At 41.8% G+C, this 15,423-nt stretch overlaps 1 protein-coding gene across 2 annotated transcripts in view; it reads left to right on the top strand.

The window, feature by feature from the left end:
• LOC133620314 (syntaxin-binding protein 4) overlaps positions 1-15,423 on the top strand; it is a 116,801-nt gene that overhangs the window by 11,741 nt on the left and 89,637 nt on the right. For both annotated transcript variants that reach the window (XM_061981705.2, XM_072915975.1), the window contains exon 3: positions 7,356-7,451. In XM_061981705.2, coding sequence (XP_061837689.1) covers positions 7,356-7,451 — 96 coding nt within the window. The remainder of the gene's footprint in view (positions 1-7,355; positions 7,452-15,423) is intronic.

Genomic DNA, 15,423 nt, shown 5'->3' with positions numbered 1-15,423 from the left:
TTGTGAGAGTCCAGTCCATAGTGGATCCAACATAATAGTGAGAGTCCAGCCCATAGAGGGGCCAGCAGGAAACCATCCCGAGCGGAGACGGGTCAGCAGCACAGAGATGTTCCCAACCGATACACAGGCGAGCGGTCCACCCCGGGTCCCGACTCTGGACAGCCAGCACTTCATCCATGGCCACCGGACCTGTGTAACTCCCCCTCCACAAGGGAGAGGGGGGAGCAGAGGAGAAAAGAAAAGAAACGGCAGATCAACTGGTCTAAAAAAGGGGTGCTATTTAAAGGCTAGAGTATACAAATGAGTTTTGAGATGGGACTTAAATGCTTCTACTGAGGTAGCATCTCTAACTGTTACCGGGAGGGCATTCCATAGTACTGGAGCCCGAATAGAAAACGCTCTATAGCCCACAGATTTTTTTTGGGGCTCTGGGAATCACTAATAAGCCGAAGTTCTTTGAACGCAGATTTCTTGCCGGGACATATGGTACAATACAATCGGCAAGATAGGCTGGAGCTAGACCGTGTAGTATTTTATACATAAGTAGTAAAACCTTACAGTCACATCTTAAGTGCACAGGAAGCCAGTGCAGGTGAGCCAGTATAGGCGTAATATGATCAAACTTTCTTGTTCTTGTCAAAAGTCTAGCAGCCGCATGTTGTACCAACTGTAATCTTTTAATGCTAGACATAGGGAGACCCCAAAATAATACGTTACAGTAATCGAGACGAGACATAACGAACGCATGAATAATGATCTCAGCGTCGCTAGTGGATAAAATAGAACAAATTTTAGCGATATTACGAAGATGAAAGAAGGCCGTTTTAGTAACACTCTTAATGTGTGACTCAAACGAGAGAGTTGGGTGGAAGATAATACCCAGATTCTTTACAGAGTCGCCTTGTGTAATTGTTAATTGTCAAATGTTAAGGTGGTATGATTAAATAAATGTCGGTGTCTAGCAGAACCGATAATCAGCATTTCCGTTTTCTTGGCGTTGAGTTGCAAGAAGTTAGCGGACATCCATTGTTTAATTTCATTAAGACACGCCTCCAGCTGACTATAATCCGGCGTGTTGGTCCGCTTTAGGGGCATGTAGAGTTGGGTGTCATCAGCATAACAGTGAAAGCTAACACCGTATTTGCGTATGATGTCGCCTAGCGGCAGCATGTATGTACTAAAGAGTGCAGGGCCAAGAACCGAACCCTGGGGATCTCCGTACGTTACCTTAACATAGTCCGAGGTCACATTGTTATGGGAGACGCACTGCATCCTGTCAGTAAGATAAGAGTTAAACCAAGACAAGGCTAAGTCTGACATCCCAATACGTGTTTTGATACGCTCTAATAAAATATTATGATCGACGGTATCAAAAGCAGCGCTAAGATCAAGAAGCAGCAACATAGATGACGCATCAGAATCCATCGTTAGCAATAGATCATTAGTCATTTTTGCGAGGGCTGTCTCCGTAGAGTGATTTGCCCTGAAACCGGATTGAAAAGGTTCACAGAGATTGTTAGACACTAAGTGTTCATTTAGCTGCTGTGCGACAATTTTTTCGAGGATTTTCGAAATAAACGGAAGGTGGGACACCGGTCGGTAGTTTACCATGAGGTCAGGATCGAGGTTAGGTCTTTTGAGCAGAGGATGAATAACCGCTTTTTTTTAATGCTAGGGGAACAGTGCCAGAGGAAAGTGATAAGTTTATAATATTTAGCACTGATGGACCTAATTGTTATGATCCGCTGCCCGGATCATAGTTTGTTTATGTTTTCAGTCACGTGTGTTTTCAGCACCTTGAGTTTTGTTTGTTTCAGTTGCCATGACGGCAGATTGCTCACACCTGTTGCCCGGGCGCTAATCAGAGGGCTATTTAGTCTTTGCCCTGGCCTCACTCAGCCTAGCTTCCTAATTTGCTGTATGCAACAGATGACGACTTTTTTGATTCCTGCTAGCTTTCACACTATGCTATTTTTGCTTGCTAGCTCCCACGCTAGTTCTTTTGGTTTTCGCTTTCCGTGCTATGAGCACGTTTTTGTTTGTTCCTGTATGATTATGTCTTTAATAAATCATTTCCTACCTGCTCTCTGTGTCCAAAGCCCGTCTGCGTTCCTGGGAGAACAACCACGCATCATCATGCGCCCAGGTCGTCACAGTAGGAAGCCAGCACATTACAATTCTCCCGCAACAGCCTTTAAGGAGATGGATGAAAGTAAGCTCATGGTGTTGCGAGCGATGGAAGCCGAGACGCTTTGCTATTCGACGGAAGAGAGGTCGAATCTCATGTGGGCAGCTGGAGGCTCTCTTATCCCCATCGACCCATCGACTCCCTCTGGTCGGAAGACATCACCGCTACACCGCAGTACCGGGCGCGCCGGCAAAGACGGAAGCCGGCCAGAAGGTCTTTCCCTCGCCGTCAAGATGCGCCGCTCCCTCAGACTCCTCCTCCGGTACACAGCACGCTTCATGCAACCCAAGCTTCCCCACCTCAGATGTTTGGCAACCCAATCGACCACTTCGCCAAACATTTCTCCGACTGGGCTGTCAGTCACCTGGACAGCGGCAACAATGACGTTATTCCGTTGACGCCCCCTAATGACGCGCTCTCTGAAGACGCGCCCCCGTCCACTTCTGATGACGTCCCAGATCAAGATTTTTTTTTTCTTCTTCTATCCTCAGCTTCTTTTTGTCAGCCACCTCCTAAGGACTTTAATTCCAAAATAAAACATTATCAGGACATTTTTTTACAGACCTGCTCACCAGGTTTGTCAATGTCCTCCAGGACTCAATCTCCACCCCCAGTGACTATTGCTCCGCCCAATGCACATATGTTTTTCCCCCTGTGCTCCCACCCAGTCTCAAGTCGGGGGTAAGAATAGCCTATTTAGACAATTTAGAGGGGAGGATTCTGCCCTCCTCCTGACCTCCCTCCACCCACTCCTGAAGACAGTTCCAAACCGCAAGGAGCGCGTCTGGTATGTGCGCCTTGAGGGGGGGGGGGGGGGGGTGCTGGGAGCTGTGCCAGTGGGGTGGCACAACTGCGCTCAGCCAAGCCGCAACCGGTCTTTCGGCGTGCTAAGCCGCAACCTCCGTCCCGGCCACCGCCACCAGTTTTTCGGCATGCTAAGCCGCAACCTCCGGCCCGGCCACCGCCACTAGTCCTTCGGCGTGCTAAGCCGCAACCCCCTGCCCGGCCGCCACCACCGGTTTTTCGGCCTGCAAGCCGCAACCGCCAGCTAGGCCACCTCCAGTTGCACCTCGGCTAGCATCTGCTCTAGTTCCTGCACCTCGGCTGACACACCAAGCTTCCCCTCCTGTACCTGTACCACGCCAAGCTTCGCCTCCTGTACCTGCACCACGCCAAGCTTCGCCTCCTGTACCTGCACCACGCCAAGCTTCGCTTCCTGTTTCCGCACCAGCTCCAAGACTGGTTCTCACACCAGTACCGGCTCCAAGACTGGTTCTCACACCAGTACCGGCTCCAAGACTGGTTCCCACACCAGCACCGGCTCCAAGACTGGTTCCCACACCAGCACCGGCTCCAAGACTGGTTCCCACACCAGCACCGGCTCCAAGACCGGCTCCTGTCCCTGCTCCGAGGCTAGCACGAGTCGCGGCTCCAAGGCTAGCACCAGAACCTGCACCAGCTGCCGCGTCCACGACAACGTCTCCTGTTTCCACGACGACGACGTCTCGTGCTCCTGCTTCCACGGCGACGACGTCTCCGGCCTCATCTCCGGCAGGCCTTCCCCAGGCGCCGCTACCTTCCTCCTCTACGGCGTCGTCGACTTTGCGACCTGGAGCTGTCCGGCTGCGCAAGCGGAAATCAGGGGCCCGCATGCGGCTCTCTCGGAGGTCAGTGAATGGACGCCAGTGGCGCAAACAGCAGCGACACCCAAGACGTTGTCGTAGAACTCTCCGGCTCCTGAACTTCTGGCGCCACTCACGCCCACCTTCTCGGCGGCCACGTTCGTGGCCTTTCCGTGGTCGCCCGCCTCGCCTGCGGCAGCGGCGTTCCTTTCGCCGCCGCCACCTGACTCTTCCCCGGTGGATTCGGGGACACGTGGCCTGGCGACCCACCGCCAAGTCCTTCCTCCGCCCTCCCTTGACTTTTGAACTATTTCTTGTTTTTTGGGTTCTATTTTTTTTTGTTTCAAGGGACATCTGGAATCTGTCCTTTAAGGGGGGGGGGGGGGGGTACTGTTATGATCCGCTGCCCGGATCATAGTTTGTTTATGTTTTCAGTCACGTGTGTTTTCAGCACCTTGAGTTTTGTTTGTTTCAGTTGCCATGACGGCAGATTGCTCACACCTGCCTCTAGTTAGTGTTCGGGACGCGCATCTGTTGCCCGGGCGCTAATCAGAGGTCTATTTAGTCTTTGCCCTGGCCTCACTCGGCCTTGCTTCCTAATTTGCTGTATGCAACAGATGACGACTATTTTGATTCCTGCTAGCTTTCACGCTATGCTATTTTTGCTTGCAAGCTCCCACGCTTGTTCTTTTGGTTTTCGCTTTCCGTGCTATGAGCACATTTTTGTTTGTTCCTGTATGATTTATGTCTTTAATAAATCATTTCCTACCTGCACGCTTTGTCCGAAGCCCGTCTGCATTCCTGGGAGAACAACCACGCATCATCATGCGCCCAGGTCGTCACACTAATAATACAAAAAGCTCCTTGATAAGTTTCCCAGGAAGTGGGTCAAGTAAACATGTTGTTTGTTTTATCCCACTTACACGCCGTAATAATTATTCTAATGTTATTTCATCAAAAAGAGAGAGACTATTTTGGAGGGCGGTATCCGTCGTATATACAGTCGTATTTGTGTTAATATAACCCAGTTGTAGCTGGGATGCGTTGTCTTTAATCTCCTTTCTAATGAGTTAAATTTTCTTATTAAAGAAATTCATAAAGTCATCTGCCGAGTGGGTGGAGCTATTGGGAGGAGTCCCCTGTTGGGTTAGAGTCTACTGTACTAAACTAAAATTTAGGGTCGTTTTTGTTGAGGCGGATGAGATTTGAGTAACATTTAGCTTTAGCTAAGGTAAGCATGCGTTTATAAGTTATTAAACTATCACTCCAAGCCTGATGGAAAACCTCAAGCTTAGTCGCGCGCCATTTGCGTTCCAGCTTTCTGCATGATAATTTATGGGCTCTAGTTTCTTCTGTAAACCATGGTGTGCGCCTTTTAGGGGCCCTTTTTTGCTTTAGCGGTGCAATACTATCAATGGTTTCTCGCAGGGCATTGTCAAAGTTGTTAGTGAGGTTATCAATAGAGCCAACATATTTTGGGAATGGTGCCATTACTGAAGGCAGTAGGTCAGCAAGAGTCATCGTTGTGGCAGCATTAATGTTGCGGCTGCTATAGCAGTTATTATTATTATTAGCTTGTTGACAATGAGTCAGAACTTCGAATTTTATAAGGTAATGATCGGACATTACTTTAGTATACGGGAGTACCATAACTTTGGAGGTGGTGACACCCCTGACTAGCACTAGATCTATTATATTACTGTTGTGATGCGTGGGTTCATTTATTATTTGTGTAAGACCACAGCTATCAATTATAGTCTGGAGCGCCACGCACTGAGGGTCCGATGGGGTATTCATATGGATATTAAAGTCCCCCATTATGATTATATTGTCGGTGTGCGTCACTAGATCAGCAACAAACTCTGAGAATTCATTGATAAAGTCTGATTAGGGCCCTGGGGGGGGTAGATAACAGCCAGGTCGAGAGGCAGCGGTGTGACAGACCTCATAGTAAGCACCTCAAATGATTTATATTTATTATTTAGGTTAGGGGTAAGGTTAAAGTTTTCATTGTATATTAGTGCTCACCTTGCATCATTCACAATCCTTACTAAGACAAGAACACAGTTTTCTTTTTGTATCCATTCTAAGTTGTAAATAAACCCTAGCAAGAGTCAGCTAACAATGGGGGTAATGGAAGTCACTCTATTTCGCCTATAAAGCGCTTTAAAAACCTCCATCAAAGTTTAATGTGCACAATGTAAGTATATATGTAATGTAGTAACATTCATAATAACATGTAATATATACATAATGTAAGTATGTATGTAATGTAGTTACATTCATAATAACATGTAATATATACATGTTGTAAGTATATATGTAATGTAGTAACATTCATAATAACATGTAATATATATATGATGTAAGTATATATGTCATGTAGTAACATTCATAATAACATGTAATATATACATGATGTAAGTATACACTATATTGCCAAAAGTATTTGGCCACCTGCCTTGAGTCACATATGAAGTTGAAGTGCCATCCCATTCCTAACCCATAGGGTTCAATATGACCTTTTGCAGCTATTACAGCTTAAACTCTTCTGGGAAGGCTGTCCACAAGGTTGTGGAGTGTGTTTATATCTTCTGGGAAGGCTGTCTGTCCACAAGGTTGTGGAGTGTGTTTATATTTTCTGGGAAGGCTGTCCACAAGGTTGTGGAGTGTGTTTATATCTTTGGGAAGGCTGTCCCAAGGAATGTAGGAATTTTCCACTATTCTTCCAAAAGTGCATTGGTGAGGTCACACACTGATGTTAGTGGAGAAGGCCTGGCTCTCAGTCTCCGTTCTAATTCATCCCAAAGGTGTTCCATCGGGTTCAGGTCAGGACTCTGTGCAGGCCAGTCAAGTTCATCTACACCAGACTCTGTCATCCATGTCTTTATGGACCTTGCTTTGTGCACTGGTGCACAGTCATGTTCGAAGAGGAAGGGGCCCGCTCCAAACTGTTCCCACAGGTTGGGAGCATGGAATTGTCCAAAATGTTCAAAGTTCCTTTCACTGGAACTAAAGGGCCAAGCCCAACTCCTGAAAAACAACCTCACACCATAATTCCTCCTCCACCAAATGTCACACTCAGCACAATGCAGTCCGAATTGTAGCGTTCTCCTGGTAACCTCCAAACCCAGACTGGTCCATCAGATTGCCAGATGGAAAAGCGTGACTCGTCAGTCCAGAGAAGGCGTCTCCACTGCTCTAGAGTCCAGTGGCCACGTGCTTTACACCACTGCATTGGACTTGGTGATGTATGGCTTAGATGCAGCTGCTCGGCCACAAAGCTCTCTGCGTACTGTACGTGGGCTAATTGGAAGGTGACATGAAGTTTGGAGCAGACTGTACATACAGTACACACACAGTACATACAGTACACACAAACTACACACACAGTACACATACTGTACATACAGTACACAGACTGTACATAGAGTATACAATTTGCAGTACTCTGAGTACTATGTTTTTGTAGTTGCGTTTCTTTTCTTCCCTCACCAACCTTCATTGTATGAAAAGTGTTGTGACTTGTTGTCATTTCCTGACAGGAATCAAAGTGATCGGAGGTGTGAAGGAGATCACCGGAGAGGAGTTTGGAGTTTACGTCAAAAGGATTTTGCCAGGTGGCCTTGCATCAAGTGACGGTAAATCTTGGAGAATTGGACTTATTTATGACACACAATTTTATTTATGACTTACAATTTTATTTAGGACACACCATTTTATTTATGACTTACAATTGTATTTATGACACATCATTTTATTTATGACTTACAATTTTATTTATGACTTACAATTTTATTTATGACACACAATTGTATTCATGACACACAATTTTATTTATCACTTAAAATTGTATTTATGACACACAATTTTATTTATGACTTACAATTTTATTTATGACACACAATTTTATTTATGACACACAATTTTATTTATTACTTAAAATTGGATTGATGACACACCATTTTATTCCTGACTTACAATTATATTTTTGACACACAATTTTATTTATGACTTACAATTTTCAAACTGCTCTTTCTTTTCTTTTCTTTTCTTTGCAAGTGTGCTCATGACTGGAGATGGACTGATATCTATCCACTTGACTGATTATTGACTTTTCCAAATACTGCTATCATATGTGTAGATATTGGATCTGCTGATGTAGTTGGAAGAAAACAACATGATACCGGTAAAAAAGAGGCCGATACATGTCAAAATGCCAAATATCAGTCGGTCTCCAGTTAGTGTTTTATTGCTGAGTATTTTATTGAGTATCAAAATCAATAGTTTATTGATCGCTATAAAAGAAATAAGATGTTAGTTCTAAATCCACCAGCCAGCTGAACATAAAGACAATATAACAACCATCCATAATGCATATGCAATATATTTATCTGTACAGTAATCTATTTATTTATATCTGCACCTTATTGCTCTTTTATCCTGCACTGTAAAGTTCACATTTCAATGACAATAAAAAGGAAGTCTAAGTCTAAATCTAAGTCTAAATCTAAATCCAAGTCTAAATCCAAGTCTAAGTCTAAGTCTAAGTCTAAGTTTAAGTCTAAGTCTAAGTCTAAGTCTGAATCTAAGAGACCGTAATCGATTAAAATTCACTGACTGTGAAATAGGGTGCACAAGACATGGATACAACATTGATTATACATACATGTTTTAAAACAGACATTGATACAACGTTGATTATACATACATGTTTTAAAACTGACATTGATACAACATTGATTATACATACGTTTTTTAAAACTGACATTGATACAACATTGATTATACGTACATGTTTTTTATAACTGACATTGATACAACATTGATTATACATACATGTTTTTTAAAACTGACATTGATACAACATTGATTATATATACATGTTTTTTAAAACTGACATTGATACAACATTGATTATACATACATGTTTTAAAACTGACATTGATACAACGTTGATTATACATACATGTTTTAAAACTGACATTGATACAATGTTGATTATACGTACATGTTTTAAAACTGACATTGATACAACATTGATTATACGTACATGGTTTTTTTAAACTGGCATTGATACAACATTGATTATATGTACATGTTTTTTTAAAACTGACATTGGTACAACTTTGTTTATTCATACGTTTTTTAAAACTGACATTGATCCAACATTGTTTATACATACTGTACATGTTTTTTTAAACTGGCATTGATACAACATTGTTTATACATACATGTTTTTTAAAACTGACATGGATACAACATTGTTTATACATACATGTTTTTTAAAACTGACATTGATACAACATTGTTTATACATACATGTTTTTTAAAACTGACATGGATACAACATTGTTTATACATACATGTTTTTTAAAATTGACATTGATACAACATTAATTATACGTACATGTTTTTTAAAACTGACATTGATACAATGTTGATTTTACGTACATGTTTTTCTTAAATTGACATTGATACAACGTTGATTATACGTACATGTTTTTTAAAACTGACATTGATACAACGTTGATTTTACGTACATGTTTTTTTAAACTAACATTGATACAACGTTGATTTTACGTACATGTTTTTCTTAAATTGACATTGATACAACATTGATTATACGTACATGTTTTTTAAAACTGACATTGATACAACATTGATTATACATACATGTTTTTTTTAAATTGACATTGATACAACATTGATTATACATACATGTTTTTTAAAACTGACATTGATACAACATTGTTTATACATACATGTTTTTTAAAACTGACATTGATACAACGTTGTTTATACATACATGTTTTTTAAAACTGACATTGATGCAACATTGTTTATACATACATGTTTTTTAAAATTGACATTGATACAACGTTGATTATACAGACATGTTTTTTTAAACTGACATTGATACAACATTGATTATACGTTCATGTTTTTTAAAACTGATATTGATACAACATTGATTATACATTCATGTTTTTTAAAACTGACATTGATACAACATTGATTATACGTACATGTTTTTTAAAACTGACATTGATACAACATTGACTCTACATTCATGTTTTTTAAAACTGACGTTGAAACAACGTTGCAAAACCGCATGTTGTTTCAACCTTGTATTTGTGTTGTAGAATATTGGTTGGGAGCTAATAATACGTTTTATTTTGCTAATTTCAAGATCAATTTTAAGATTTTAAAGCTTAAACATGTCTTATTTGAAGAAATCTTACCAAGACAATTTCGACTTGTTGCATTGGCAGATTGTTTTGCTCACGACAAGCAAATATAACTCAAAATGACTCTTCTTATTTATTATTTTCAGTTTATACTGTCATATTGAGCTGCTGCATGGCCTCTGAGTTGGTGAAAGTTATAAATCATGTCTCAGCTGGATAGTAGAAGGTTGTGGACATAAACCCACAAGTTGGTCAACTTTGACATCCAACTTAGACCCGCAAATGGCCAGAAAGACACAACAAGACGCTGGTTTTAAAGGGGAACATTATCACCAGACCTATGTAAGCGTCAATATATACCTTGATGTTGCAGAAAAAAGACCATATATTTTTTTAACCGATTTCCGAATTCTAAATGGGTGAATTTTGGCGAATTAAACGCCTTTCTATTATTCGCTCTCGGAGCGATGACGTCACAACGTGACGTCACATCGGGAAGCAATCCGCCATTTTCTCACTTTCGTTGGTGTGTTGTCGGAGGGTGTAACAACACGAACAGGGACGGATTCATGTTGTACCAGTGGCCCAAAGATGCGAAAGTGGCAAGAAATTGGACGAAATTTGTTCAAAATACGAGGGTGTGGGGAAAGCCGACGAAATGGTTAGTCGTTTGTTCCGCACACTTTACCGACGACAGTTATGCTACGACAGAGATGGCAAGAATGTGTGGATATCCTGCGACACTCAAAGCAGATGCATTTCCAACGATAAAGTCAAAGAAATCTGCCGCCAGACCCCCATTGAATCTGCCGGAGTGTGTGAGCTATTCAGGGACAAAGGACCTCGGTAGCACGGCAAGCAATGGCGGCAGTTTGTTCCTGCAGACGAGCGAGCTAAACCCCCTGGATGTCTTGGCTCACACCGCTTCTACCGTCCCTTATGCCATCGAAGATGATCAAGAGAAGAATATCGACCCTAGCTTCCCTGGCCTGCTGACATCAACTCCAAAACTGGACAGATCAGCTTTCAGGAAAAGAGAGCGGATGAGGGTATGTCTACAGAATATATTAATTGATGAAAACTTTATTCATTACTCGCGGTTTTACGTAAATTATTATACATAAACTGTGTTTACCAATAATTTAGCTTGAAAACATTAATTTTTTTCAATCATTCGAGTACATTCGGGTAGTCTTGTGTAATGCGGTATTTTGTGTCTATTTAGGTATGGTTAACCTGAGTGCTGAAATCGTGGAAAAATATATGTTCTTAGCGCGCCTGAAATGGGCTGTCTGCACTCTCAAAGTGCATGTTGTTGCCAAATGTATTTCATATGCTGTAAACCTAGTTCATAGTTGTTAGTTTCCTTTAATGCCAAACAAACACATACCAATCGCTGGTTAGAAGGCGATCGCCGAATTCGTCCTCGCTTTCTCCCGTGTCACTGGCTGTCGTGTCGTTTTCGTCTGTTTCGCTTGCATACGGTTCAAACCGATATGGCTCAATAGCTTCAGTTTCTTCTTCAATTTCGTTTTCGCTACTTGCCTCCACACTACAACCATCCGTTTCAATACATGCGTAATCTGTTGAATCGCTTAAGCCGCTGAAATCCGAGTCTGAATCCGAGCTAATGTCGCTATACCTTGCTGTTCTATCCGCCATGTTTGTTTGTATTGGCATCACTGTGTGACGTCACAGGAAAATGGACGGGTGTATATAACGATGGTTAAAATCAGGCACTTTGAAGCTTTTTTTAGGGATATTGCGTGATAGGTAAAATTTTGAAAAAAACTTCGAAAAATAAAATAAGCCACTGGGAACTGATTTTTAATGGTTTTTAAATTTTGATAATGTTCCCCTTTAACTCTTTGTGAGGATGATGATGAATTGTTGATGTAAAGAAGAAGATACAGTATAAACATTCCATCAGTCTTTATCCCAGTGATTGTTTTATTATGTTTGTATTTAGCAATACTGCTACATGATGCTTAGTGTTTGATTAAACATGCTTCTAAAACTTGTAGATCATCCTCCTTATATTCAGGATAAAAATAGAAGTTTCTGGATCATCATTTGTCCCAAAGTATTCTTTGTTGTCTCTCATCAAGTCTGCCATGATTAGTAGTCTTGTTGTTGTTGAAGGGAAAGTCAACGTTGTTATGCCTCTGTGTCTGCTTAAAATGATCAAAATATGTATATTCTACATGTTTTTATGAATGTTACTAAATACTACATCTATACTTACATCATGCATATATTACATGTTATTCTGAATGTTACTACATGACATATATACTTACAACATGTATATTTTACATGTTATTATGAATGTTACTAGATACTACATCTATACTTACATCATGTATATAAAACCTTGATGGGTGTTTTATAAGCGAAATAGAGCGACCCACATTGGCTCCATTGTTAGCTGACTCTTGATAGTGTTTTAAGATTTAGAATGCATCAAAAATAATACATATGTGTTCTTGTCCTACATAAGGATTGTGAATGATAAACATTCCAAAAAAAGTGCAATTCCCCTTTAAGTTGCTGCTTGATGAACGTGAACTTTAATGTTCCGTGCACAAAACTGCTGCTTTGTTCTTCCTTGATGCTCATGCATGCGGAAAGAGCGCCGTTTGCTAATATGCTAACACACATGCCTCGCGGTGCTTCCAGCTGAACTCACTCGGCAGCAGAGGATTGAGGTGAATGTTGTGTGTCTGACGTGATCCAGGGCGACACCTCCAGTGTTTGTGGCGTGCCTCTCACAGAGACCAAACATGGATACAATAAAGCATGTTGTGCTCAAACAGAGCTTTCTTTGTCAAAATTGATTTTCTATGCGGTACTGAATTTATTATTATCATTATTACTGTGTGAATGTCCAAGTATTCACACATAATATTCTACAAATAATCATGTATTTATTATTATTATTCATATTATTATTATTAATATAAATATTGTGTAAATGTCCGAGTATTCACCCATAAGATTCTACAAATAATCATCTATTTATTATTGTCATTATTATTATTACTATTGTTATTATTATTATTATTATTATTATTATTGTGTGAATGTCCAAGTATTCACACATAAAATTTTACACCAAATAATCATCTATGTATTATTATAATAAATATAATAATAATAATAATAATAATAATTATTATTATTATTATTATTATTATTATAAGCGGTAGAAAATGGATTAATGGATGGATTATTATTATTATTATTGTGTCCAAGTATTCACACATAAGATTCTACAAATAATCATCTATTTATTATTATTATTATTATTATTATTATTGTTATTATTATTATTATTATTATTGTTTTGTGAATGTCCAAGTATTCACACATAAGATTCATAAGGTTCAAGCTGCAAGTGCAAGGAGAAGTGATTCCATCGTTTGAGGAGAACCCTATAAAGAGCCTTGGAAAGTGGTTTGACAGCTCACTTACTGACAGGAACAACATCACCAGTACAGAGAAGCAGACAGAAGAGTGGCTGAGGAGGATTGAAAAATCAGGACTCCCTGGTAAATTTAAAATATGGCTCTACCAACATGGACTGTTACCAAGACTCATGTGGCTGTTGACGGTGTATGACATCCCTATGACATGCGTAGAAGGAGTGGAGAGAAAGATCAATAAGTACCTCAGAAAATGGCTGGGAATCCCTCCAAGCTTCACATCAGTAGGCCTCTACATAAGATCAGGACAGCTCCAGCTTTCTTTGTCATCCGTGGTGGAGGAATTCAAGGTAGCAAAGTGCACAGTCTTAATGACATACAGAGACTCCCAGGACGAACAAGTCAGACACGCAGGCGTCACTACAAGATCAGGACGCAAGTGGGCAGCTGACACATCTGTTGCACAAGCTGAGAGCATGTTGAGGCTACGTGACATCATAGGAACGCCATACACAGGAAGACAAGGTCTTGGAACTTCCCATGTCCAACAGTGGAGTAAGGCAGAACCCAGGGAAAGAAGAGCTATGATCCAGGAGGAAGTACGAAACCTGGAAGAGGAAGGTCGGAAATCAAGAGCAGTGGAACTAGCGTCCCAGGGAGCCTGGACCAAATGGGACCTCCCAAAGAGAAAGATCAAGTGGGCAGATCTATGGAAGCTGGAACCATTCCGCATCTCTTTCTTGCTGAGATCAGTGTATGACACACTCCCGACTCCAACAAACTTGCACAGATGGGGCATGAGAGAGGATCCACTATGCAAGCTTTGCGGACAGAAGGGTACCATGGCGCACATCCTGTCAGGGTGTAAAACAGCACTCACCCAAGGGAGATACAGATGGTGTCATGACAAGGTGCTCATGACACTGGCTAAGACCCTGGAGCAGCAGAGATGCAAGAAACGGCAACCACAAGGGAGAACAAGATAAATCCAGTTTGTGAGGGAGGGAGAAAAGCCACCAACCACAGCAACATCAAGGAAGAGCTTATTGCAAATGGCCCGTTCTTGGGACATGAAGGTAGACCTGGGAGGAAGGCTGCAGTTCCCCCAGGTTGTCCAGACAACCCCGAGACCGGATGTGGTGCTGTGGTCTGAAGAGGCAAAGAAGATCATTCTCATAGAACTCACAGTCCCATGGGAAGAAGGGTGCGACCAAGCCTTCGAAAGGAAAAGTGCCAAATACCAGGACCTTTTGAATGACTGCAGGGGAAAAGGATGGCAGGCATGGCTGTTCCCTGTCGAGGTCGGCTGCAGAGGATTCCCTGCCCAGTCGGTATGGAGAATGCTCACAGCCTTGGGAATGACAGGGAAGGAGAGAAAGACAGCAGCTCACAGGATTGGTGAGGCAGCAGAGAGCCTCTTGCTGGTTATGGAGCAGGAGAGACGAGATGAGCTGGAAGCCAGGAGGATGAGATAGGCAGTGACTTGGCCACCGCTGCCGGCCCACCAGCGGTAGGGTGTTATGGTTCAGGGTCGAAACACCCAATGACCGCTGGATACCATCTGATGATATCAAGTCCTCCTGGCCAAGGCTCCATTCACCTAAGGTGAATGAAGAGAAAAGCATCTCCGGATGTAATATAATCATACACCAAATAATCATGTACGTATTATTATTATTATTATTTGTGAGAGTACTATGGAGAAGGAGACGGCACTGAGACAGGGGCGTCGATAGTTTGAGGAGTGTTTATTAAACACAAGGAAGTAGAGTGTGTAACTAAACCAAAGAAGTATGGTGTGACTATGTGTTGTGTCTTACTGAGTATTACCGGGAGTTGTTGAAGGTGCGTGTTGAGTGATAGGCCGAAGTCCAGAAATGGCAAGGCAAGCTCGGAGGTCCGTGGTCGGCGTGAGGTCGAGATCCAGGAAGGCAGCAAGAAGACCAGAGGGAATCCGGGGAGAGAAGGCTCACAGCTTGAATCCGTGGAATGAAGAG

The sequence above is a fragment of the Nerophis lumbriciformis genome, linkage group LG24 (genome assembly GCF_033978685.3).
Source record: "Nerophis lumbriciformis linkage group LG24, RoL_Nlum_v2.1, whole genome shotgun sequence".
NCBI lineage: Eukaryota > Metazoa > Chordata > Actinopteri > Syngnathiformes > Syngnathidae > Nerophis > Nerophis lumbriciformis.
The sequence above is the reverse complement of the archived record's forward strand: the minus strand, read 5'-3'. Positions and strand labels throughout refer to the sequence as shown.